The following is a 25559-nucleotide window of genomic DNA, read 5'->3' as shown; positions in this document are numbered from 1 at the left end:
CCAAAAAACAAGAAAGCAGGACTTAGCTTAATTTTGCAAAGAACCAGGACCAGCAGATAGGAGCAAACAGAAGGATCTGATTACAACGATGCCAGGCACCAGACTGAAAATCCAGGAAGTTCAAATAGCGACACCCCTGGACTAACGAGGCCAGGTGGATACCAAGCAAGGGAAGGAATATCAAAGTGTCATATCACTAGTGACCACAAGAGGGAGCCAAAAGGTCTAATTCACAACACTCATGCAGTTGAGTTACTGGTAAAACAAACGGGTTTATTACTGCACCAAAAACAGTAATGAAAAAAATGAAGCTGAAGCAATGGCTTATTTCATCGGTCTTTGACAATGACATTGAAACTTTTTTCAGGTAGCTGAGCAATAAACTTTTGGTTGGGAAAAGTCTAAAGTCACTTGGAGAACGTCTGGATCACGAAGAAACAAAATAAGACATAAAATGTTGATTGCCGAGATTCAAAGTGATCCTGGGAATGGAGTTGTGCAGCCACATCCTGAATAGAGTGAATGCTTGTCCTACAAGCCATTCATCATCTAGGGGCCTGCTGAGAACAATGCTTGGCTATTTCCAGCAGTCCCATAGACAGTAAATTGAAAGGAGGTTGAATATGCGCACATCTACTCTACTCAAGAAGGGGCTGCAGTGCCCTATAATCAGGATCACTCAGAGTCCACCTGTCATAACCAAAGTGATCACAGGTTATAATTTATGTTTTTGGAATAACCTTTTAAGCCATCCAGAAATATCGGATTACGTACCGGTAATGCTCTTTTATAGAGCCCACGACAGCACCCACTGAGAGAGGGGATCCGCCCCTGGGAACAGGAAACCTACAGAGAGATAAAAGGGGCGGCCCCCCCTCGCTCCTCAGTTGTTTTACAGAGAATAAGGAGGAACCGCCGCCAGGTTTTTTAGTTTAACAGGTTTAGTTATATATACATATTTACAACTTCATATCATCTTACTCTATTATATACATCTCCCTATAAGACACCACGTGTAACTAAATAAAGAAAAGGGAGGGAATCGAATGGGTGCTGTCGTGGGCTCTATAAAAGAGCATTACCGGTACGTAATCCGATATTTTCTATTCGCCACGACAGCACCCACTGAGAGATTTACAGAGATTATAGATTGGGTGGGTTAACTGAGCCGAGAACCGATACCCCAAAGGTTAGATCAGAAGCAGCAGATAGGTCTAGTCTATAGTGCTTATAGAAGGTATTAGGCGAAGACCAAGTTGCAGCCTTACATATAAGGTGTATTGGCACGTTCGCTCTTTCTGCCCAGGAAGTCGATACAGCCCTAGTGGAGTGTGCTCCGATATGCAGAGGAGGATCTCTTCCCTTAGATCTGTACGCCAAGATTATAGCATCCCGGATCCAGCGCGACAGTGTGCACTTTGTGACTCTGGATCCCTTGTTTTTCCCCTGGAAAGACACAAAGAGAGCCCTACTCTCCCTCCAGTCCTTAGTTCTTTCTATATAGGTTAGAATAGCTCTTTTAACGTCTAGGGTATGAAGCCTAGCTTCTTCTGGAGTCGAGTGGTTCTCATAAAAGGTAGGTAACAAGATCTCCTGAGACCTATGAAAACTAGTGGCTACCTTAGGGAGATAACATGGATCTGTCTTTAAAACTATTCTGTCAGAAGTCACTGACAGGAATGGAGGATCTACTGATAAGGCATGGAGATCACTCACCCTTCTGGCAGATACTAATGCCACTAGTAATATCGTCTTTAATGAGACATGCTTCAAAGAGGCTGTCTGAAGAGGCTCAAAAGGGCTTTGTGTCAATGCATCCAGGACTAACGTCAGATCCCACTGTGGAATCTGTGGTACCTTAATAGGTTTTGATCTCTCGCAAGCGGAAATAAACCTAGATATCCATCTATTGCCTGCAACATCAGAATTAAACAGAGCTCCTAGAGCCGAAATTTGGACCTTTAATGTGCTAACCGAGAGTCCCAAGTCCAGACCCTTCTGTAGAAATTCTAATATTGAGAATATAGGAACTTCCGAAGAGAGTTGTGCAGTATGGAATTCAAGAAATTTCTTCCAAATCCTAACATAAATACTGGTAGTGGAAGGCTTTCTACTCCTCATGAGGGTATTTATTAACCCCCTTGAGAACCCTCTAAGCTCTAGTAATTGCCTCTCAAATTCCAGACAGTCAAGTTCATTCCTTTTACTTGAGGATGTAGGAACGGCCCCTGAGATAGAAGGTCTTTGGTCTGAGGCAGAATCCAGGGGTCTGAAATTGACATCGCTCTGAGCCACGAAAACCATGGCCTCTTGGGCCAGAATGTGGCTATCAGTAGAACTCTTGCCCCTTCTTCCCTTATCTTTCTTATGACCACCGGCAGTAGATTCCATGGAGGGAATGCATAGGCTAGGTCGAATGCCCATGTTATATGGAGGGCATCGAATATGTCCGGATTGTCCTCTCTGCATAGAGAGGCGAACATCCTCACCTGACGGTTTGCTCGTGTGGAGAACAAGTCTATCTGGGGTACACCCCATTTGGCTGTTATCAACCTGAACACTTCCCTGTTGAGCATCCATTCCCCCTGATGCAGAGTGTGGCGGCTGAGGAAGTCTGCACGAAGGTTGTCTATGCCTCTGATATGTACTGCCGACAAGGATAGTAGGTGACCTTCGGCTAGCTCCATGATGTCCGAAGCAACTCCCATAAGATTTTCTGACCGAGTACCTCCTTGACGGTTCAGATAGGCCACTGCGGTTGTGTTGTCGGAGAAGACTCTTGTGTGAGAGCCTCTCAGCTGAGGGAGAAAGTGGAGTAGGGAATAAAATATAGCTTTCAGCTCTTTTACATTAGAGGAATTTTCAAGCTCTGCATAAGACCAGAGACCCTGGGCTACCTGATCCTGAAAGTGTGCCCCCCAGCCATCGGGACTAGCATCCGTGGTAACATTAGTGGATGAAGTGATAACCCATAAAACTCCTTTAGATAGATTGCCCCAATCTAACCACCATGCAAAGGAGTGTATTACATCTGACGTTAGAACGACTGTGTCATCCAGCTTTCCTTCCCTCCTAATGTCCTCTTGTAATACAAATTTTTGTAGCTGTCTAGTGTGGAATTGCGCCCATTGGACAGCGGGAAGACAGGAAGTCAGGGAACCTAATAAAGACATGGCATTCCTCAATGACATACTACGCTTACTGATGGCTATACTCACTTTATGTATTATGGTGGTCTTTTTCTCATCAGGAAGCCTACATATCTGGTTAACTGAGTCCAATAGGAGCCCCAGAAATTTCTGACATGTCACAGGCTGGAGCCTGGATTTTTCCCAGTTTATAATCCAGCCCAGTTTTTGCAAAGAAAAAACTACTTCCCCCAACCTTTTCTCACACTGTAGGGAATCTCTACCTACAATCAACAGGTCATCCAGATACGGAATTACTAGTGTGTCCCTTACTCGTAGGAAGGACATTACCTCTGATAGTAACTTGGTAAAAACCCTTGGAGCCATGGATAAACCAAATGGCATAGCCCGGTATTGTAGGTGACAGACCTGCCCATCTATAACCACTGCTACCCGGAGAAATTGTTGGTGTAACTGGTGAATGGGGAGATGGTAGTAAGCATCCTTAAGATCCAATACTACCATGTAACAATTTGGAAACAAATTTTTAATAGCTGAACGAATAGATTCCATTTTAAATGTTCTGGGTTTTATAAAGGAATTTAATTTTTTCAAATTGATTATGGTTCTAAAAGAGCCGTCGGGCTTAGAAATTAGAAATAGGGGGGAGTAGAAGCCCTTCCCTATCTGGGATGGTGGCACTTTTATTAATACGTGTTTGGATATGAGGGATTTAATTTCCGTTTCCAGGGCCTCCTGCTGAGGCCTAGATTTTAAGGATGTAAGAAGGAAGGAATCCGGAGGTGTTTGGATGAAGTCTAAAACGAGGCCTGAAGAAACTAAATTGATGGCCCACGGATTGACCGTTATTTCCTTCCATTGCTCTGCAAACTGTAGAAGTCTAGCTCCCACTGGCAGAACCGGGTCAACGGAATTTATCCGCTGGCTTAAAGGGACGTTTATTGAACAAATTCCCTTTTTGTTTAAATTCTTTATTATTATTCCACCGGTCTTTAAAGCCTCCCTTCTTGCCGAATGGTGGCTTCCTGAACGCCCTTCTGTAAGAAGGAATAAAGGGATTAGGGAACCCCTTCTTCCTTTCACCCGCCTTAGTGAGTATTTCATCTAATACTGTTCCGAAGAGGTACTCACCCTGACAGGGTATGGCACACAATTTGGACCTGGACTGGGCATCTCCTTTCCAGTTTTTTAGCCATAAGGCTCTACGAGCCGTGTTAGTAAGACTGGCCGTTCTGGCCGCTAGACGGAGTGAGTCAATAGAGGCATCAGAAATAAATGCCGCAGCCCCCTTAATTAAAGGAATAGCGGAGCGCAATTTTTCCCTGGATACTCCGGCCTTAATGTTTTGGTCCAGCTGGTCAAGCCAAACTAGCATAGACCTGCTAGTAGATGTGGCTGCAATTGCAGGTTTAAAGGCAGTTACACAGGCCTCCCATGACTTTTTAAGTATTGTGTCAGATTTCCTGTCCATAGGATCTGATAATGAACCTGCATCCTCGACTGGCAGGGAGGAACGGCGGGAGGTGGATGCCACAGCCGCATCCACTTTAGGTACTTTGGACCAAGTGGTCAAGTCCTCATCATCGAAGGGGTACCGCCTTTTACATGAGACTGGCACAAACCCTTTTTGCCCTTTATTCCATTCCCGTTTAACCAGGTCCTTGATGGCCTGATTCACTGGAAATACATGGCCCTTCTTTTGCGAAAGACCAGCAAACATAGCGTCCTGAGGTGTCTGAGGTTCTTTAGACTCTGATACCCCCATAGTACCCCTCACTGACTTAATCAGATTATTTACACCGTCTGTAGGGAAACAGACGTAATCCTCGTCATCCGAGGAGCCCGATCTTTGAGAAACGTCTGAGCTGACCTCCCCACTTTCTGCTGACGTGTCTGCTGCAGGAGAAGGCGCCTTCCTGGTTCTTTTTCCCACATTCACCGCTGGACTACTTCCCAAGGACTGAAGTTCTTCCCTTATCATGAGACGAATCTCCTTCATCCTGACCGAACTCTCCTGCTGCAAGGTGTAATCTATGCAACTCTGACATAATCTTTTAATATAGGAGTCCGGCAGGGGCTCATTACACATCGCACACTGCTTGTGCCTAGATTTCTCCGTCCGCTTACCCTATAAGATAGAAGTAGGAGAAACTACCATTAGCCCCCATAAAGCCAGCTACACATTTACCCAGGAGTAAGGTTAAATACCGTCTGCCGGGTTGTACGATCAGCTTTTGGTGCAGAGCGGCCTGACTTTTTCACCGATTTCTCAGTGGAGTCACTCCTCTTTGAGTGTCCACTGCCTTTCTCTTTGGCATCACCACTAGGCAGGATTAAATCCTCCAGTGGGCGCTCGATATCCTCCTGGGACGACATGTTGCGCAACCAGGAGAGCTCTAAACTGCCTTATATAGCACCGCCTGTGCCTCACAGCTGAGAAAGCACTCCCCCCTTTTTTTTTTTTTTTTTTATACCTGATCAACAGAGGAGATCAGCGATTATCCCAGGTGTGTGGCCCGCAGTCTCCTTCTCCAGCCGCAGATGCTTGCAGTAATTACCGGCAACCGCAATGGCGCCTATAGACGAGCCCAGGCTGCCCCCGCGACCCCGGAAGTTGAACCAAGCATTTCCGGGACGCCGCTGCTACTGCGCATGCGCCGGCGTCTCTGCTACACGCTGGAAGACGCCCTAGTAAGCGCTGTACCTGCAGCCATGTTAGCTTCACTCTGGAGGGACCAGGAGGGGAACAAAACCCCCGGGGAGACGCCAGCACACCGCAGCTCCACCAGGAGCATATCTTCCTACCTGCCCCGGACCCCGGGCTGGACGAGGTAGGTGCCGCTCCGCATCATCGGTGGCCTCATACAACAGTGTCCCAGCAGGGAGACTGTTGATAGCCTCAGCAGATGAGGGGTCCACAGGATCATCCCCCCGTCTCTGTTTACCCGCTCTGGAGCCCCTGCCGCTCAGCAGAGTCGTACAGGCGGCACTCCAGGCGGGTCTTCCTCTTGATAGCAACTCCATAGAGTCTTCTCTGTGGGTTCCCGTCTAGGAACAGGAAACCAACTGAGGAGCGAGGGGGGGCCGCCCCTTTTATCTCTCTGTAGGTTTCCTGTTCCCAGGGGCGGATCCCCTCTCTCAGTGGGTGCTGTCGTGGCGAATAGAAAACATTCCCTTTTTGAGAATGAGCTACAAGTTTGTTGTTTGTAAAGTGAAAACAAATAGCTATTTAACAAACCATCCAAAAATTAGCCTTTTTTGGGAGCAGTTTCTTATATTTACTCTATGCAAGGGATGGCAGCAGTACAGGATAAAACACAACGGACAGGCATGCATTTCTGGCTGTGTATAGCCAGCACTGAAAGCCTTGTCAGCAGCACAGTATAGAACATGATGGATAAGGAGGCAGATGTTGTGGCTAATCCAATCTTTGATCTCAACCTAAGTGTATAAAAAAAGTCAACACATATTTGTAGCAGCCAGTAACCGAGTAGAATCTGTTACTTCTCTGCATTTAGTGGTCACTTACTTGGGCAGTCATATGCAGGAATCTCTTCTTTAAACCAATCATCACCCCTTATATATGTCTCTGTAGTACCGATATGGGGTAGACTGTCTTGTGGAGAAATAGGACGGGGACATCTCTCTGGTGTTGTGCTGTTACTGGATAGAACTGGAGGAAACACATACAGGGACTGAATTCATTCTTTACATACAGATAATTATAGGCCGTGTGTATTTACTCCTGTCTATTACCTGGTGATGTGAGGGGCTGGGGAACCTCCATCATGACTTCCTTGTACTGATCTTTGTGTCCTTCTAAATACTCCCACTCCTCCATGGAGAAATAGACGGTGACATCCTGACACCTTATAGGAACCTGACACATACAATGATACTGTTATCCCCTGATCCCTCCATAGCGTTACTGTATAATGTCCCAGCATTCCCAGCAGTGTCACCTCTCCAGTCAGCAGCTCAATCATCTTGTAGGTGAGTTCTAGGATCTTCTGGTCATTGATGTCCTCATGTATCAGGGGGTGAGGTGGAGGCCCTGTGATTGGGCTCAGGGGTCTTCCCCATCCCTCAGACACAGGGGCCTGACAGCGCTCACTAGAGGTCTTCTTCACTACTGTGTAATCCTGGTTATGGAGAGACACATTAATAAATCTCACTACAGACATTCCCAGAGTCCTCACCTCTCCAGTTCTGTCCATCTGTTATTCCCATAGATAAGAATGATGTAATGTGATGTCATCAGAATCTCTCACCTCTCCAGTAAGCCGGAAGAGGATCTCTAGGGTGAGGTGTAATATCCTCTCCGCCATCTTGTCCCTGTCCCTATCCATCCTTGTAGGGTCACTCAGGAGAATTCTCTTATATAGAAGATCTCCACTGAGAGGATCCGATATTGTAGGGACCTGAATGGGGAGAAGATGACGATGTAACATCATAAAGATCCCATGTAAGAAACCTCCGGAGCTGTTACCGGCGTCACATGATCACTACATCCAGTCATGGCCCCGTCCTGGCTTCAGTTTGTGAGTGACCGGAAATCAGAGGTAATGGTCACAAGCCTTCAGTGTACGTGTATGAGAGCCTCGTTCTGGCCTTGTTCTCGCCTTCATAGCTTTATATTGAGTTGTGACCTCCAGTCCGCCCAACAAGCATTGGAGCGATCCAGTCAGTCACAACCTTCAGAACAGAACCTAGTGGCGCTGAGAACAGAAGAAGACGGCGGCTGGTAAGTATTTTACTAGGGGCAGGGAACTTACATTAATAACATCATGTGGACTGTGAAAAAAGAAAAATTTACTGGAGTGGGGCTTTAAATATTTAATAAAAACCAGTACGGCTATGTGCCCATGATCAGGAAGTAGTTTCACTTTGGTAGAAGCGTATTTTCGCTGTGTTCAAAGCTCCACGTTCTAATTACGCAGGTAAATCTGCATGTGTTCACTGAACGATGTGGATTTACTGCGCCCAATATATTCTATTGTGGAAATTTCTGAATATCGTCTCCGCAACTGAGAGTGACATGCTGCGGCTCATAAACCTGCGCTGGTGAGTGTACGCAGCGGTAAATAGAAGCACAGTGGGAATGGGTTTTCTATAAATTGCATCCACTGTTCTTGTAATATTGAATGCAGCGCAGGTGAGCTGGATCATGGGCATGTGCCCTAACAGAGCAGCGAGCGCCGCCAGGTGGGAAGTGACCCAATGTAATCCAATACAGAGAGAGACCCTGATATAGCCACACAGACGGGAACACGTTGTCTCCTGGAATGTGACCGCAGCACTGAGGGGGTTAATGTCCCCGGGGCCCAGCAATGGGGAATCTCCAGCACCTACCTCCACCTGCAGAGCCGCACACCACATGGTAGATGCTAGAGTGTATGGGCTCCTTCCAGGTGTGACGTCATTTCCGGGGGCGTGTCATATCGGGAGGGGGCGTGTTCTCCAAGGCGGCAAAGGAAAGCAGCATGACAGCTTGTGGACGCCATGGAGGTCAGTGGTTTCAGGGTGAAAAATGCTACTTGCCGCTCGCTATTCGCTATTGGGGGGAGGCCCTGTGGTGGTCGACCTACTTGTCTGTGTGGGGAGTGACCCGTGGTGGGATTTTGGGGGGTGTTGCTGGCTATTGTGGGGGACCCCTGTGGTGGGATTTTGGGGGGCTCCGCTGCTGCTGGCTATTGTGGGGGTTCCCTGCGGTGGGATTTTGGGGGGCTCTGCTGCTGCTGGCTATTGTGGGGGATCCCTGCGGTGGGATTTTGGGGGGCTCCGCTGCTGCTGGCTATTGTGGGGGACCCCTGTGGTGGGATTTTGGGGGGCTCTGCTGCTGCTGGCTATTGTGGGGGACCCCTGTGGTGGGATTTTGGGGGGCTCTGCTGCTGGCTATTGTGGGGGATCCCTGCGGTGGGATTTTGGGGGGCTCCGCTGCTGCTGGCTATTGTGGGGGACCGCTGTGGTGTGGTTTTGGGGGGCTCCGCTGATGCTGGCTATTGTGGGGGACCCCTGTGGTGGGATTTTGGTGGGCTCCGCTGCTGTTGGCTATTGTGGGGGACCCCTGCGGTGGGATTTTGGTGGGCTCTGCTGCTGCTGGCTACTGTGGGGGACCGCTGCGGTGTGGTTTTGGGGGGCTCCGCTGCTGCTGGCTATTGTGGGGGGACCCCTGTGGTGGGGTTTTGGTGGGCTCCGCTGCTGCTGGCTATTGTGGGGGACCCCTGTGGTGGGATTTTGGTGGGCTCCGCTGCTGCTGGCTATTGTGGGGGACCGCTGCGGTGTGGTTTTGGGGGGCTACGCTGCTGCTGGCTATTGTGGGGGACCGCTGCGGTGTGGTTTTGGGGGGCTCCGCTGCTGCTGGCTATTGTGGGGGACCGCTGCAGTTTTGGTGGGCTCCGCTGATGCTGGCTATTGTGGGGGACCCCTGCGGTGGGATTTTGGTGGGCTCTGCTGCTGTTGGCTATTGTGGGGGACTGCTGCGGTGTGGTTTTGGGGGGCTCCGCTGCTGCTGGCTATTGTGGGGGGACCCCTGTGGTGGGGTTTTGGTGGGCTCCGCTGCTGCTGGCTATTGTGGGGGATCCCTGCTGTGGGATTTTGGGGGGCTCCGCTGCTGCTGGCTATTGTGGGGGACCCCTGCAGTGGCATTTTGGGGGGCTCCACTGCTGCTGGCTATTGTGGGGGACCGCTGCGGTGTGGTTTTGGGGGGCTCCGCTGCTGCTGGCTATTGTGGGGACCCCTGTGGTGGGGTTTTGGTGGGCTCCGCTGCTGCTGGCTATTGTGGGGGACCCCTGTGGTGGGATTTTGGTGGGCTCCGCTGCTGCTGGCTATTGTGGGGGACCCCTGCGGTGGGATTTTGGTGGGCTCCGCTGCTGCTGGCTATTGTGGGGGACCCCTGTGGTGGGATTTTGGGGGGCTCCGCTGCTGCTGGCTATTGTGGGGGACCGCTGCTGTGTGGTTTTGGGGGGCTCCGCTGCTGCTGGCTATTGTGGGGGGACCCCTGTGGTGGAGTTTTGGTGGGCTCCGCTGCTGCTGGCTATTGTGGGGGACCCCTGCGGTGGGATTTTGGTGGGCTCTGCTGCTGCTGGCTATTGTGGGGGACCGCTGCGGTGTGGTTTTGGGGGGCTCCGCTGCTGCTGGCTATTGTGGGGGGACCCCTGTGGTGGGGTTTTGGTGGGCTCCGCTGCTGCTGGCTATTGTGGGGGACCCCTGTGGTGGGATTTTGGTGGGCTCCGCTGCTGCTGGCTATTGTGGGGGACCCCTGCGGTGGGATTTTGGGGGGCTCCGCTGCTGCTGGCTATTGTGGGGGACCGCTGCTGTGTGGTTTTGGGGGGCTCCGCTGCTGCTGGCTATTGTGGGGGACCGCTGCAGTTTTGGTGGGCTCCGCTGATGCTGGCTATTGTGGGGGACACCTGTGGTGGGATTTTGGTGGGCTCCGCTGCTGCTGGCTATTGTGGGGGACCCCTGCGGTGGGATTTTGGTGGGCTCTGCTGCTGCTGGCTATTGTGGGGGACCGCTGCGGTGTGGTTTTGGGGGCTCCGCTGCTGCTGGCTATTGTGGGGGGACCCCTGTGGTGGGGTTTTGGTGGGCTCCGCTGCTGCTGGCTATTGTGGGGGACCCCTGCGGTGGGATTTTGGTGGGCTCTGCTGCTGCTGGCTATTGTGGGGGACCGCTGCGGTGTGGTTTTGGGGGGCTCCGCTGCTGCTGGCTATTGTGGGGGGACCCCTGTGGTGGGGTTTTGGTGGGCTCCGCTGCTGCTGGCTATTGTGGGGGACCCCTGTGGTGGGATTTTGGTGGGCTCCGCTGCTGCTGGCTATTGTGGGGGATCCCTGCTGTGGGATTTTGGGGGGCTCCGCTGCTGCTGGCTATTGTGGGGGACCCCTGCGGTGGCATTTTGGGGGCTCCGCTGCTGCTGGCTATTGTGGGGGACCGCTGCGGTGTGGTTTTGGGGGGCTCCGCTGCTGCTGGCTATTGTGGGGGACCGCTGCGGTGTGGTTATGGGGGGCTCCGCTGCTGCTGGCTATTGTGGGGGACCGCTGCGGTGTGGTTTTGGGGGGCTCCGCTGCTGCTGGCTATTGTGGGGGACCGCTGCAGTTTTGGTGGGCTCCGCTGATGCTGGCTATTGTGGGGGACCCCTGTGGTGGGATTTTGGTGGGCTCCGCTGCTGCTGGCTATTGTGGGGGACCCCTGCGGTGGGATTTTGGTGGGCTCTGCTGCTGTTGGCTATTGTGGGGGACTGCTGCGGTGTGGTTTTGGGGGGCTCCGCTGCTGCTGGCTATTGTGGGGGGACCCCTGTGGTGGGGTTTTGGTGGGCTCCGCTGCTGCTGGCTATTGTGGGGGGACCCCTGTGGTGGGGTTTTGGTGGGCTCCGCTGCTGCTGGCTATTGTGGAGGGACCCCTGCGGTGGGATTTTGGTGGGCTCCGCTGCTGCTGGCTATTGTGGGGGACCCCTGTGGTGTGGTTTTGGGGGGTTCCGCTGCTGGCTATTGTGGGGGACCCCTGTGGTAGGGTTTTGGTGGGCTCCGCTGCTGCTGGCTATTGTGGAGGACCCCTGTGGTGGGGTTTTGGTGGGCTCCGCTGCTGCTGGCTATTGTGGGGGACCCCTGTGGTGGGGTTTTGGTGGGCTCCGCTGCTGCTGGCTATTGTGGGGGACCGCTGCGGTGTGGTTTTGGGGGGCTCCGCTGCTGCTGGCTATTGCGGGGGACCGCTGCGGTTTTGGTGGGCTCCGCTGCTGGCTATTGTGGGGGACCCCTGTGGTGTGGTTTTGGTGGGCTCCGCTGCTGCTGGCTATTGTGGGGACCCCTGTGGTGGGGTTTTGGTGGGCACCGCTGCTGCTGGCTATTGTGGGGGACCCCTGTGGTGGGATTTTGGTGGGCTCCGCTGCTGCTGGCTATTGTGGGGGACCCCTGCGGTGGGCTTTTGGGGGGCTCCGCTGCTGCTGGCTATTGTGGGGGACCGCTGCTGTGTGGTTTTGGGGGGCTCCGCTGCTGCTGGCTATTGTGGGGGACCGCTGCAGTTTTGGTGGGCTCCGCTGATGCTGGCTATTGTGGGGGACCCCTGTGGTGGGATTTTGGTGGGCTCCGCTGCTGCTGGCTATTGTGGGGGACCCCTGTGGTGTGGTTTTGGTGGGCTCCGCTGCTGCTGGCTATTGTGGGGGACCCCTGTGGTGGGGTTTTGGTGGGCTCCGCTGCTGCTGGCTATTGTGGGGGACCCCTGTGGTGGGGTTTTGGTGGGCTCCGCTGCTGCTGGCTATTGTGGGGGACCCCTGTGGTGGGGTTTTAGTGGGCTCCGCTGCTGATGGCTATTGTGGGGGACCCCTGTGGTGGGATTTTGGTGGGCTCCGCTGCTGCTGGCTATTGTGGGGGATCCCTGCTGTGGGATTTTGGGGGGCTCCGCTGCTGCTGGCTATTGTGGGGGACCCCTGTGGTGGGGTTTTGGTGGGCTCCGCTGCTGCTGGCTATTGTGGGGGACCCCTGTGGTGGGGTTTTAGTGGGCTCCGCTGCTGATGGCTATTGTGGGGGACCCCTGTGGTGGGATTTTGGTGGGCTCCGCTGCTGCTGGCTATTGTGGGGGATCCCTGCTGTGGGATTTTGGGGGGCTCCGCTGCTGCTGGCTATTGTGGGGGACCCCTGCGGTGGGATTTTGGGGGGCTCTGCTGCTGCTGGCTATTGTGGGGGACTCCTGCGGTGGGATTTTGGGAGGCTCCGCTGCTGCTGGCTATTGTGGGGGACCGCTGCTGTGTGGTTTTGGGGGGCTCCGCTGCTGCTGGCTATTGTGGGGGACCGCTGCAGTTTTGGTGGGCTCCGCTGATGCTGGCTATTGTGGGGGACCCCTGTGGTGGGATTTTGGTGGGCTCCGCTGCTGCTGGCTATTGTGGGGGACCCCTGTGGTGTGGTTTTGGTGGGCTCCGCTGCTGCTGGCTATTGTGGGGGACCCCTGTGGTGGGGTTTTGGTGGGCTCAGCTGCTGCTGGCTATTGTGGGGGACCCCTGTGGTGGGGTTTTGGTGGGCTCCGCTGCTGCTGGCTATTGTGGGGGACCCCTGTGGTGGGGTTTTAGTGGGCTCCGCTGCTGATGGCTATTGTGGGGGACCCCTGTGGTGGGATTTTGGTGGGCTCCGCTGCTGCTGGCTATTGTGGGGGATCCCTGCTGTGGGATTTTGGGGGGCTCCGCTGCTGCTGGCTATTGTGGGGGACCCCTGCGGTGGGATTTTGGGGGGCTCTGCTGCTGCTGGCTATTGTGGGGGACTCCTGCGGTGGGATTTTGGGAGGCTCCGCTGCTGCTGGCTATTGTGGGGGACCCCTGTGGTGGGCTTTTGGGGGGACCTGCTGCTGCTTGCTATTGTGGGATTTTGTGGGGGGGGACTGCTGCTGGCTGTTGTGGTGGACTTCTGTGGTAGGCAACCTGCTTTTGTGAGGGGGGCTGCAGGCTATTGGGGGACCCCTGACCTGCTTGTGGGGGGGGGGGGGCGACCTGCTGCATGCAATTGGGGGTGACCCATTTTAGTGGGGGGGTGACCTGCTTGTGGGGGGGGGACCTGCTGCTGGCAATTGGGGGGACCCCTGTGGTGGGATTTAGGGGTGACCTGCTTATGGGGAGACTTGTTTGGGGTGAGAGACCTGCTGCTGGCTATTGGGGTGACCCCTGTGGTGTGATTTGGGGGCGACCTGCACCTTTTAGTGAGGGTGACCTGCTTATGGTTGGGTTTGGGGAGGCGACCTGCTTGTTGCGGGACCCCTTTTAGTGGGGGCGACCTGCTTGTGGAGGGGTGACCTGCTGATGGCTATTGATGGGCCCCTGTGGTGGGGTTTGGAGGTGACGTGCTGCTTACGGGGTGGACCCCTTTTAGTGGGGGCGACCTGCTGCTGGCTATTGGGGAGACCCTGGTGATGGGGTATGACGGCGACATGCTTGTGGTCGGGTTTTGGGAGGGCGTGACCTGCTGTCTATTGGGGGGGACCCTTGTGGTGGATGTGGGGGGAGACCTGCTGCAAGCTATTGGGGGACCCCTGTGGTGGGATGCGGGGGTGACCTGCATGTGAGGGGTGACCTGCTGCAGGCTATTTGGGGGACCCCTGTGGTGAGATTTGAGGGCGACCTGCTTGTTGTTGAATGTGGGGAGGTGACCTGCTTGTCATTGAATGTGGGGAGGCGACCTGCTTGTCATTGAATGTGGGGAGGCGACCTGCTTGTCATTGAATGTGGGGAGGCGACCTGCTTGTCGTTGAATGTGGGGAGGCGACCTGCTTGTCGTTGAATGTGGGGAGGCGACCTGCTTGTCGTTGAATGTGGGGAGGCGACCTGCTTGTCGTTGAATGTGGGGAGGCGACCTGCTTGTCGTTGAATGTGGGGAGGCGACCTGCTTGTCGTTGAATGTGGGGAGGCGACCTGCTTGTCGTTGAATGTGGGGAGGCGACCTGCTTGTCGTTGAATGTGGGGAGGCGACCTGCTTGTCGTTGAATGTGGGGAGGCGACCTGCTTGTCGTTGAATGTGGGGAGGCGACCTGCTTGTCGTTGAATGTGGGGAGGCGACCTGCTTGTCGTTGAATGTGGGGAGGCGACCTGCTTGTCGTTGAATGTGGGGAGGCGACCTGCTTGTCGTTGAATGTGGGGAGGCGACCTGCTTGTCGTTGAATGTGGGGAGGCGACCTGCTTGTCGTTGAATGTGGGGAGGCGACCTGCTTGTCGTTGAATGTGGGGAGGCGACCTGCTTGTCGTTGAATGTGGGGAGGCGACCTGCTTGTCGTTGAATGTGGGGAGGCGACCTGCTTGTCGTTGAATGTGGGGAGGCGACCTGCTTGTCGTTGAATGTGGGGAGGCGACCTGCTTGTCGTTGAATGTGGGGAGGCGACCTGCTTGTCGTTGAATGTGGGGAGGCGACCTGCTTGTCGTTGAATGTGGGGAGGCGACCTGCTTGTCGTGGAATGTGGGGAGGCGACCTGCTTGTCGTGGAATGTGGGGAGGCGACCTGCTGCTGGCTATTGGGGGGATCCCGTGGTGGGATTTGGGGATGACCTGCTGCTTACAGATGGAACCCTTTTATTGGGGGGTGACCTGCTGCTTACTGGGGGATCCCTTTTATTGGGGGCGACCTGCTTATGGGTTGGGTTTGGGGGGGGGCTGAAGAGGGTTTAAGCTGGGTGGGGGGTGGACATCGAAGGGGGTGTGTGCTGGGTGGGGGGGTCCACGTCCGATGGGTGTTGGATGCCCGATGGGGGTTTGTGGGGGTTGGACGTCCGAAGGGGGTGTGTGCTGGGTGGGGGGGTCCACGTCCGATGGGGGTTTGTGCTCGGGAGGGGGAGTCCACGTGTGATGGGGGTTTGTGCGGGGTGGGGGGTCTGCATCTGGGGGTTTGCTGGGTGGGGGGTTCCGCGTCCGGTGGGGGTTGGACGTCCGATGGTGGTTTGTGGGGGTTGGACGTCCGATGGGTGTTGGACGTCCGATGGGGGTTTGTGGGGGTTGGACGTCCGATGAGAGTTTAAGCTGGGGTGGCGTTCGATTGGAGGGGGTGTCTGATGGGATTTATGGTTGGGGCAGGGGGCGCCATATTTGGATTTACGCTTGAGGGGAGGGAATGTCTAGTGGGCTTTGGATTTATCCTGTGGGGTCCGCTGGTTAATGTGAGGTGGATGTTCCTGACTGGGGGAGCGAGGTTATGCTGTGTGGCCATCTGGTTGATGTGGGGGGGGGGGGGCTAATGCTTCATTGGGGTACACAAAAAAAATATGAGTGTATGCTGCTTATGCTATGCAAAAAAAAAAGGTATTTCCCTGTAGAGTAGGCCACACCACCAACTGGCACGAAGCTAATCCTTTTTAGCTTAATGTCAGTAGGAGGCAGACATGGGTCTGGACCACCCAGCTCAGTTCTGACTTAGGTTTTGGGGGTTTTTTTTTATTAACGATTTTCCTTTTTCTTTTTTTTTCTTTTTTTTTTTTTTTTTTTTTTCAGATACGGCTTTTGAGGGCGACAGTGGAATTGTCACTCTAATCTCCCACCTAGAATTGTCACTACCATATCATCTGTGGTGTACGAGGCAAGGCCCTAACACATCAAGAGTGTTTGTGGTTCCCCAGAGGACGGTCCACGCCACGAATCCCCCTACCCTCTGGCCCCCCCAGAGCCAGATGGAGTAGGGAGGGAAGACTAATCCGTTATGTGCCAGCCGCCGAAAGGTCTGCGTCCAGGTTATTCCATGCCCATCTTCATCATCTGTCTGTGAAGAATGATGTGTGACCTTCAGGACAGGTATATCCTACCAGGCAGTGAGGGGGCTACTTTAAAAAAAAAAAAAAAAATGGAAAGGACAGGACAAGTATGCCCTAGTTTGCCCCTGAGCAATATGGACATCTTCTGGGGAAACCTTCCTATTCATGCAGCCTCCATGTTTTCCAGAGGCTCCTGTGACCCTGCTCTTAAAATATCCAGGCTTCGGTCTAGGCCTTCTCTGGTGGCCGGTCCACACCGCCAGTGCCCTGAACAATCATGCACACCAACTTTCTAGTGTGTCCTACTCTGCACCTATCAGTTTAAGAGTACTTCGCTTCTGCAACAGAGGACTAAAGTCTGCCTCCCAAGACATCTGCTGTTCAATTTTGTTTGTTTTGGAAATGTTCTGTCCAAAAAACCGACGGGACAACTCTCCGACCCGCCAGGAAAAGATGAGACCTTCCTTTAGGCCAACCCCCTCCTGGCATCCATGAACCCACCAGCACTGGTCTGCTAGGCCTGGATCTAGCAGACTCTCTTCGACATGATGGGGCGTTCCCACCTTGGATGTTTCTCAGGGTCGGCTGCCGTGTCCTTCACAATTCAAGGCCGGTATTACGATCTCTGGTCTGGGACACCGAAACCTCAGACATCGGAGGCAGGCCTGGGGGGAACAGAGCCACATACCAAACCGACAGTCCAACCCGCATGCACCAACAGCATACTACAGTTTTACAATACTTTAGAAATGCATAAAATGAAACAAGCAAAGGCATAAAGTTATTCAATGCAAAAAAATGCAGTCTTATAAAATTGGAAATGTTTCTATATCTAATGGTAAAATGATATTTATCCAGTATTTCTATAAGTAAAAGTCTGAGATTTCTGTGGGAAATGGTCATTTGTTCCTCTTAAACCAGTTCTCAATGTAAATAAAACATTGCTCTGATGAAGTCTCCACATTGTATTTTCGCCTTTCATTTCATGCGCAGGGCAGGACAAGCCCATGATGTATCTGTGTAACACATGGTAGGTGCTATAATAACAGCCGTAGGCTGGTTTCACACCAGCGTTCGGCAGGGCTGCGGATGGCAGCCTTCTTCCTCCGTTAAGGCTACTTTCACACTAACGTCGCTTGCTGTACGTCTCAATGCGTCATTTTGGAGAAAAAACGCATCCTGCAAAGTTGCCTGCATGATGCGTTTTTTCTCCATAGACTTTCATTAGCAACACATTGGGACGGATTGCCACACGTCGCATCCATCATGCGACAGATGCGTCGTGTTTTGGCGGACCGTCGGCACAAAAAAAGTTCCATGTAACTTTTTTGTGCGTCGAGTCCGCCATTTTCGACCGCGCATGCGTGGCCGAAACTCCGCCCCCTCCTCCCCGGAACTCACAATAGGCCCCGGATGCGTTGTAAAACTGCCTCCGCTGCCCACGTTGTTCTACATAAAACACACTGTCCGTCGGGCCGACGGTTTGCGACTGCCCGTACCGACTGACTAGTGTGAAAGTAGCCTTAGCCCTGCTCACTGCCACAACTCTTCATTCAGTTCCGCCTACGTCTGCATGCGTCCTGCATACCCTATCTTTAATATTGGGTACGCAGGCCAAGCGGATGCCTCCACATGTGTTGTTTCAACGCTGCGCCGACTGCAATAAAATGCAACATGTTGCGTTCAATGCAGTTCAGCGCATCTTCAAAATGAGGCATGCCTGCGTACCCAATGTTAGATGGGGGATGCATGCAGACTTAGGCGGAGCTGAAGGAAGAGGCGCAGCAGTGGGCGGGGCTTAACGGAGGAAGAAGGCTGCCGAACGCTGGTGTGAAACCTGCCTGAGACAGGTAAGCCACCTTTGAAACAATGTTCACATGTACAAGCTCTTAGCCCCTTTGTGGCGGGGCCAATTTTTTAAAATCTGACCAGTGTCACTTTATATAGTAATAACTCTGGAATGCTTCAACATCCCATTGATTTTGAGATAATTTTTTTTTTTCGTGTTATATTAGGCTTTATGATAATGGTAAACTTGAGTTGATATGTTTTGATTTATTTTGTAAAAAATCAGAAATTTTACAAATTTTAAAAAATATAAATTTTTAATGATTTTCCCTTTAAGGCCGGAGTCACACTAGAGAGGAATACGGACGAGTGCTATGCGAGAAAAAAATCGCATAGCACTCGAACCAATGTTAATCTCCCATCACTTTTTTTTTCACAGCCGTATATGTGCGAGTGAAATTGCAGTATGCTGTGATTTGCACCGTATATCAGCCGAGACTCGCCAATGAAAGTCTATTTGTGCAAGAAAAACTCGCACCACACGGGCCATCAGTGTGACTTGCGAGAAATACGCAACGGTGTCCTTTGAAAGGCCGACAATTCAGGTGCAGTGTACAGTAAAATCACACTGACAGGTTACAATAGAATAGACATATACACACAGTATAGGTGTATATAAAATCTAAAGAGATACACTACAGACCAAAAGTTTGGACACACCTCATTTAAAGATTTTTCTGTATTTCATGACTGAAAATTGTATATTCACACTGAAGGCATCAAAACTATGAATTAACACATGTGGAATTATATACTTAATTTCAGTTTCACACTTTTTTGTTATGTCTTATATTCTAGGTTTTTCAAAGTAGCCACCTTTTTCTTTGATGACTGCTTTTCACACTCTTGGCATTCTCTTGATGAGCTGCAAGAGGTAGTCACTGGGAATGGTTTTCACTTCACATGTGTGCCCTGTCAGGTTTAATAAGTGGGATTTCTCGCCTTATAAATGGGGTTGGGACCATCAGTTGTGTTGTGCAGAAGTCTGGTGGATACACAGCTGATAGTCCTACTGAATAGACTGTTAGCTGCTTTTTTCCTGCCATAATACAAATTCTAAGTAAAGAAAAACGAGTGGCCATCATTACTTTAAGAAATGAAGATCAGTCAGTCCGAAAAATTGGGAAAACTGAAAGTGTCCCCAAGTGCAGTGGCAAAAACCACCAAGCGCTACTTAGAAACTGGCTCACATGAGGACCGCCCCAGGAAAGGAATACCAAGAGTCACCTCTGCTTCTGAGGATAAGTTTATCCGAGTCACCAGCCTCGGAAATCGCAGGTTAACAGCAGCTCAGATTAGAGACCAGGTCAATGCCACACAGAGTTCTAGCAGCAGACACATCTCTACAACAACTGTTAGGGCTTGTTTCCATTTGCGAGAAACACATCCGTATCTCGCATGTGGAAACCAAGCTGTGGCGCCGGCACTTTGGAGCAAAGCGTGCAGCTCCATGTGTTCCTATGCGGCTGCATGCTCCGCTCTGGAGTGCCGGTGCTACAGCTTGGTTTCCACATGCGAGATACGGACGTGTTTCTCGCAAATGGAAACAAGCCCTTAAGAGGAGACTTTGTGCAGCAGGCCTTCATGGTAAAATAGCTGCTAGGAAACCACTGCTAAGGACAGGCAACAAGCAGAAGAGACTTGTTTGGGCTAAATAACGCAAGGAATGGACATTAGACCAGTGGAAACCTGTGCTTTGGTCAGATGAGTCCGAATTTTAGATCTTTGGTTCCAACCACCGTGTCTTTGTACACAGAAAAGGTGAACGGATGGACTCTAAATGCCTGGTTTCCACCGTGAAGCATGGAGGAGGAGGTGTGATGGTGTGGGGGGCTTTGCTGGTGACACTGTTGGGGATTTATTCAAAATTGAAGGCATACTGAACCAGCATGGCTACCACAGCATCTTGCAGCGACATGCTATACCATCCGGTTTGCTTTTAGTTGGACCATCATTTATTTTTCAACAGGACAATGACCCCAAACACACCTCCAGGCTGTGTAAGGGCTATTTGACCAAGAAGGAGAGTGATGGGGTGCTACGCCAGATGACCTGGCCACCACAGTCACCAGACCTGAACCCAATCGAGATGGTTTGGGGTGAGCTAGACCACAGAGTGAAGGCAAAAGGGCCAACAAGTGCTAAGCATCTCTGGGAACTCCTTCAAGATTGTTGGAAGACCATTCCCAGTGACTACCTCTTGAAGCTCATCAAGAGACTGCCAAGAGTGTGCAAAGCAGTCATCAAAGCAAAAGGTGGCTACTTTGAAAAACCTAGAATATAAGACATTTTCAGTTGCCTTACACTTTTATTAAGTATATAATTCCACATAGTTTTGATGCCTTCAGTGTGAATGTACAGTTTTCATAGTCATGAAAATACAGAAAAATCTTTAAATGAGGTGTGTCTAAACATTTGGTCTATACTGTCTGTGTGTATGTATGTATGTGTGTGTGTGTATATGTATATGTGTATATATATAATATATCACACGGACAGCGGAATAGCTGATAGTTAATTTGTCGGCTTCTGTTAAATCATTGCAGAGGCTGACAGGATAGGAGACATGGTTTACATACAGTAAACCATTGCAGAACAGTTAGACTTATATAGGTCAGTGACTAATACGGTTAGTAGTGTGTGTGTGTGTGTGTGTGTGTGTGTGTGTGTGTGTGTGTGTGTGTGTAAAATTTGGGGCCTGTATGTATTTAATAATGTTTTCACTGAAAAAACTGCTCCCGCACAATTTTCTGTGCCACAGAGGGAAAGCCAGTGACTGAGGACAGATATTATAGCCTAGAGAGGGACCATGGTTATTGCCACCCCAGAAAAGGTGCATCTGTAAGATGCGCCAATTCTGGCACTCAGCCTCTGTCTTCTCACTGCCCTGTAGCGGTGGCATATGGGGTAATAAGGGGTTAATTTCACCTTTGTATTGTAAGGTGACATTAGGCCAGCTTAGTAATGGAGAGATGTCTGATAGATGCCTCTCCATTACTAACCTGTGGGCTTGATGTTACTTGACAATAAAAAGGTGACATCAACCGCACAATTATGAACCCCTCTGCTACAGGGCAAGTGGGAAGAGCGAGGCTAAGTGCCAGAATTGGCACATCTATAAGATGCGCCATTTCTGCGACGGCTGAGAGCTGATGGTTTTTAGCCTGTGGGGCTGCCAATATCCATGGCCTCTTCACAGGCTATAAATATCAGCCTACAGCTGTCTGCCTAGCATTTGCTGGTTGGATTTTATGTCAATATTTTGTGTTCCCCTGTAAAATAGCCAGTAAAGGCTAAGCAAACAGCTGTGAGCTGATATTAATAGCCTGGGAACCTTTATGGTTATTGTTTCCTTTCCAGAATAGTAACATCAGCTGTCAGCTTTCCCACTGCTGGTTATGAAAATTATGCGGGAGCCCATGCAGGCTTTATTTTTTGAAAAATAAACATTTTGCATTTCACGCAGGTTTCTTAGTTGTTTTTTTTTACAGCATATGTAGGTTAATTATGTTAATGCTCCTACATGGGTGTGTGTGTGTCTTTAGTTAATATTAATGAGGGTATCTCGTGAAGAGTTTGAATAAGGAAATGCATCAAATTCCTTTATTTATTTATTTTTTTTAATATATCTTTATTTAGCGCTCACGATTTACAGAAACGCATCAAATCCGCATAAAAAAGTACAGAATTTCCACTGCGTTTTCTGCTAAGAGACGCACTAACCGTGCAGACATTTCCTCAAGCAAATCTGCAACGTGCGCACATAGCCTTAACCATTATGCGTCCATATTCATTAATGAGCAGAACCACGTGACCGCTGAACACAGGAAGAGCTGCCCGGAGACCATGGGACATGCAGGGACCGCGCCAGGAGCAGGTGAGTATGTGACAGCCGCCGCTTCCCCGCCGACAATGACTCGAGTATAAGCCGAGAGGGTCTCTTTCTGCCCCCAAAAATTTCGGCTTATACGCGAGTATATACGGTACAGCACTCTAGAAGGGTGTGTATAAGGCCATATAGGTGCTGGTGGTACTATATATGGGGAAAACCTGGTGACAGGTTCCCTTTAAGAAACCTATGGAACTAGGTTAAAATTAGCATTTTTTTGGATGGTGAAAAACTTGTAATTTAAATATTGATGGTGGCTGAACTGCAGGTGGTCTGTGTCGCTTCATAAGTTTAAGACCGGGGTCACACTAGCGTAGAATATGGACGAGCGCTATGTGAGAAAGCATCGCATGGCACTCGGACCAGTGTTAATCTATGGGGCAGATCACATCTGTGATTATTTTTTCATGCCAAATCAGCATACGAGAACAATCGCAGCATATATACCTGACAGGGGCCCATACAGTCTATATCTACAATAATATATACCTGACAGGAGCCCATACATTCTGATATTATCAGTAATATATACCTGACAGGGGCCCATACAGTCTATATCTACAATAATATATACCTGACAGGGGCCCATACATTCTGATATCATCACTTATATATACCTGACAGGGCCCATACATTCTGATATCACTAATATATACCTGACAGGGCCCATACATTCTGATACCATCACTAATATATACCTGACAGGGCCCATACATTCTGTATCTACAGTAATATATACCTGACAGGAGCCCATACATTCTGATATCATCACTAATATATACCTGACAGAGGCCCATACATTCTGATATCATCAGTAATATATACCTGACAGGAGCCCATACATTCTGATACCATCACTAATATATACCTGACAGGAGCCCATACATTCTGATATCATCACTAATATATACCTGACAGGGGCCCATACATTCTGATATCATCAGTAATATATACCTGACAGGAGCCCACACATTCTGATACCATCACTAATATATACCTGACAGGAGCCCATACATTCTGATATCATCACTAATATATACCTGACAGGGGCCCATGCATTCTGATATCATCACTAATATATACCTGACAGGGCCCATACATTCTGTATCTACAGTAATATATACCTGACAGGAGCCCATACATTCTGATATCATCACTAATATATACCTGACAGAGGCCCATACATTCTGATATCATCAGTAATATATACCTGACAGGAGCCCATACATTCTGATACCATCACTAATATATACCTGACAGGAGCCCATACATTCTGATATCATCACTAATATATACCTGACAGGGGCCCATGCATTCTGATATCATCACTAATATATACCTGACAGGGGCCCATACATTCTGATATCATCAGTAATATATACCTGACAGGAGCCCACACATTCTGATATCATCACTACTGTAATATATACCTCACAGAGGCCCATACATTCTGATATTATCACTAATATATATACCTGACAGGAGCCCATACATTCTGATATCATCACTAATATATACCTGACAGGAGCCCGTACATTCTGATATTATCACTAATATATACCTGACAGGAGCCCATACATTCTGATATTATCACTAATATATACCTGACAGGAGCCCATACATTCTGATATCATCACTAATATATACCTGACAGGAGCCCATGCATTCTGATACCATCACTAATATATATACCTGACAGGAGCCCATACATTCTGATATCATCACTAATATATACCTGACAGGAGCCCATACATTCTGATATCATCACTAATATATACCTGACAGGAGCCCATGCATTCTGATACCATCACTAATATATACCTGACAGGAGCCCATACATTCTGATATCATCACTAATATATACCTGACAGGAGCCCATACATTCTGATACCATCACTAATATATATCTGACAGGAGCCCACACATTCTGATATCATCACTACTGTAATATATACCTCACAGAGGCCCATACATTCTGATATTATCACTAATACACACCTGACAGGAGCCCACACATTCTGATACCGTCAATGATATATATATACCTGATAGGAGCCCATACATTCTGATATCATCACTTATATATACCTGACAGGAGCCCGTACAGTCTACAGTATATCTACAGTAATATATACCTGACAGGAGCCCGTACAGTCTATATCTACAATAATATATGCCTGAAAGGAGTCTGTACAGTCTATATCTACAATAATATATACCAGGAAGGAGCCCATACACTCTAGCATCTTCAGTAGTGAGCCGGCTAGAGTGTATGGGCTGCAGTCAGGGAACCAGGAAGGAGCCCATACAGTCTATATCTACAATAATATATACCTGACAGGAGCCCATACAGTCTGTATCTACAATAATATATACCTGACAGGAGCCCGTACAATCTATATCTACAATAATATATACCTGACAGGAGCCCATACAGTCAGTATCTACAATAATATATACCTGACAGGAGCCCGTACAGTCTATATCTACAATAATATATGCCTGACAGGAGCCCGTACAGTCTATATCTACAATAATATATGCCTGACAGGAGCCCGTACAGTCTGTATCTACAATAATATATACCTGACAGGAGCCCGTACAGTCTGTATCTACAGTAATATATACCTGACAGGAGCCCGTACAGTCTGTATCTACAGTAATATATACCTGACAGGAGCCCGTACAGTCTGTATCTACAGTAATATATACCTGACAGGAGCCCGTACAGTCTGTATCTACAATAATATATACCTGACAGGAGCCCATACAGTCTATATCTACAATAATATATACCTGACAGGAGCCCGTACAGTCTATATCTACAATAATATATACCTGACAGGAGCCCGTACAGTCAGTATCTACAATAATATATACCTGACAGGAGCCCGTACAGTCTGTATCTACAATAATATATGCCAGAAAGGAGTCTGTACAGTCTGTATCTACAATAATATATACCAGGAAGGAGCCCATAAAACTCTAGCATCTTCAGTAATGAGCCGGCTAGAGTGTATGGGCTGCAGTCAGGACCTGGAAGGAGCCCATACACTCTAGGCTCAACCCACACCACATATATGGCTGCTCTGTGCGCACAGGACCTGTGATGAGGTCACAGGAGGGGAGGAGTCAGGGGGTCACATGATCAGGGGCCTCAGTGTATGCAGGACTCTGCTGTGCTGGTTGTCATGGTGCTGGATGAGGGGAAGTTTCTGTGTGGGGTCAGGAGGGGTTTACAGGGTGGATGTAGCAGAGCCGTGTGTGTACGAGGAGTACTGAGCGGAGCCACGTGTGTGTACGAGGTGTACGGAGCGGAGCTGCATGTGTTCGAGGTGTACAGAGCAGAGCCGTGTGTGTACGGGGTGTACGGAGCGGAGCCATGTGTGTACGAGGTGTACGGAGCGGAGCCATGTGTGTACGAGGTGTACTGAGCAGAGCCGTGTGTACGAGGTGTATGGAGCGGA

At 50.1% G+C, this 25559-nt stretch overlaps 2 protein-coding genes and 1 long non-coding RNA gene across 3 annotated transcripts in view; 1 reads left to right on the top strand and 2 right to left on the bottom strand.

Annotated features, from left to right (window-relative positions):
* LOC143767393 (uncharacterized) overlaps positions 1-4074 on the bottom strand; it is a 32976-nt gene extending 28902 nt beyond the window's left edge. Inside the window, exon 1 of the mRNA XM_077255699.1 lies at positions 775-4074. Within this exon, the coding sequence (XP_077111814.1) occupies positions 1144-2580 (1437 nt within the window). The 5' untranslated portion in view covers positions 2581-4074 and the 3' untranslated portion in view covers positions 775-1143. The remainder of the gene's footprint in view (positions 1-774) is intronic.
* The window catches only part of LOC143767341 (uncharacterized), an 855449-nt gene that overhangs the window by 377424 nt on the left and 452466 nt on the right, over positions 1-25559 (bottom strand). The window contains exons 5-7 of the mRNA XM_077255584.1: positions 7421-7570; positions 7112-7291; positions 6906-7029 (exon numbers count right to left, since the gene is read on the bottom strand). Of these exons, the coding sequence (XP_077111699.1) occupies positions 6906-7029; positions 7112-7291; positions 7421-7570 (454 nt within the window). The remainder of the gene's footprint in view (positions 1-6905; positions 7030-7111; positions 7292-7420; positions 7571-25559) is intronic.
* Positions 8484-17316, top strand: LOC143767420 (uncharacterized). The gene is made up of 2 exons (XR_013213707.1): positions 8484-8657; positions 16099-17316. It is a non-coding gene; the product is annotated as an uncharacterized LOC143767420 (long non-coding RNA).

Source organism: Ranitomeya variabilis, chromosome 4 (assembly GCF_051348905.1).
Source record: "Ranitomeya variabilis isolate aRanVar5 chromosome 4, aRanVar5.hap1, whole genome shotgun sequence".
In the NCBI taxonomy this organism is placed as follows: Eukaryota; Metazoa; Chordata; class Amphibia; order Anura; family Dendrobatidae; genus Ranitomeya; species Ranitomeya variabilis.
Note: the sequence above shows the minus strand (reverse complement) of the source record. Positions and strands in the feature narration are given on the sequence as shown.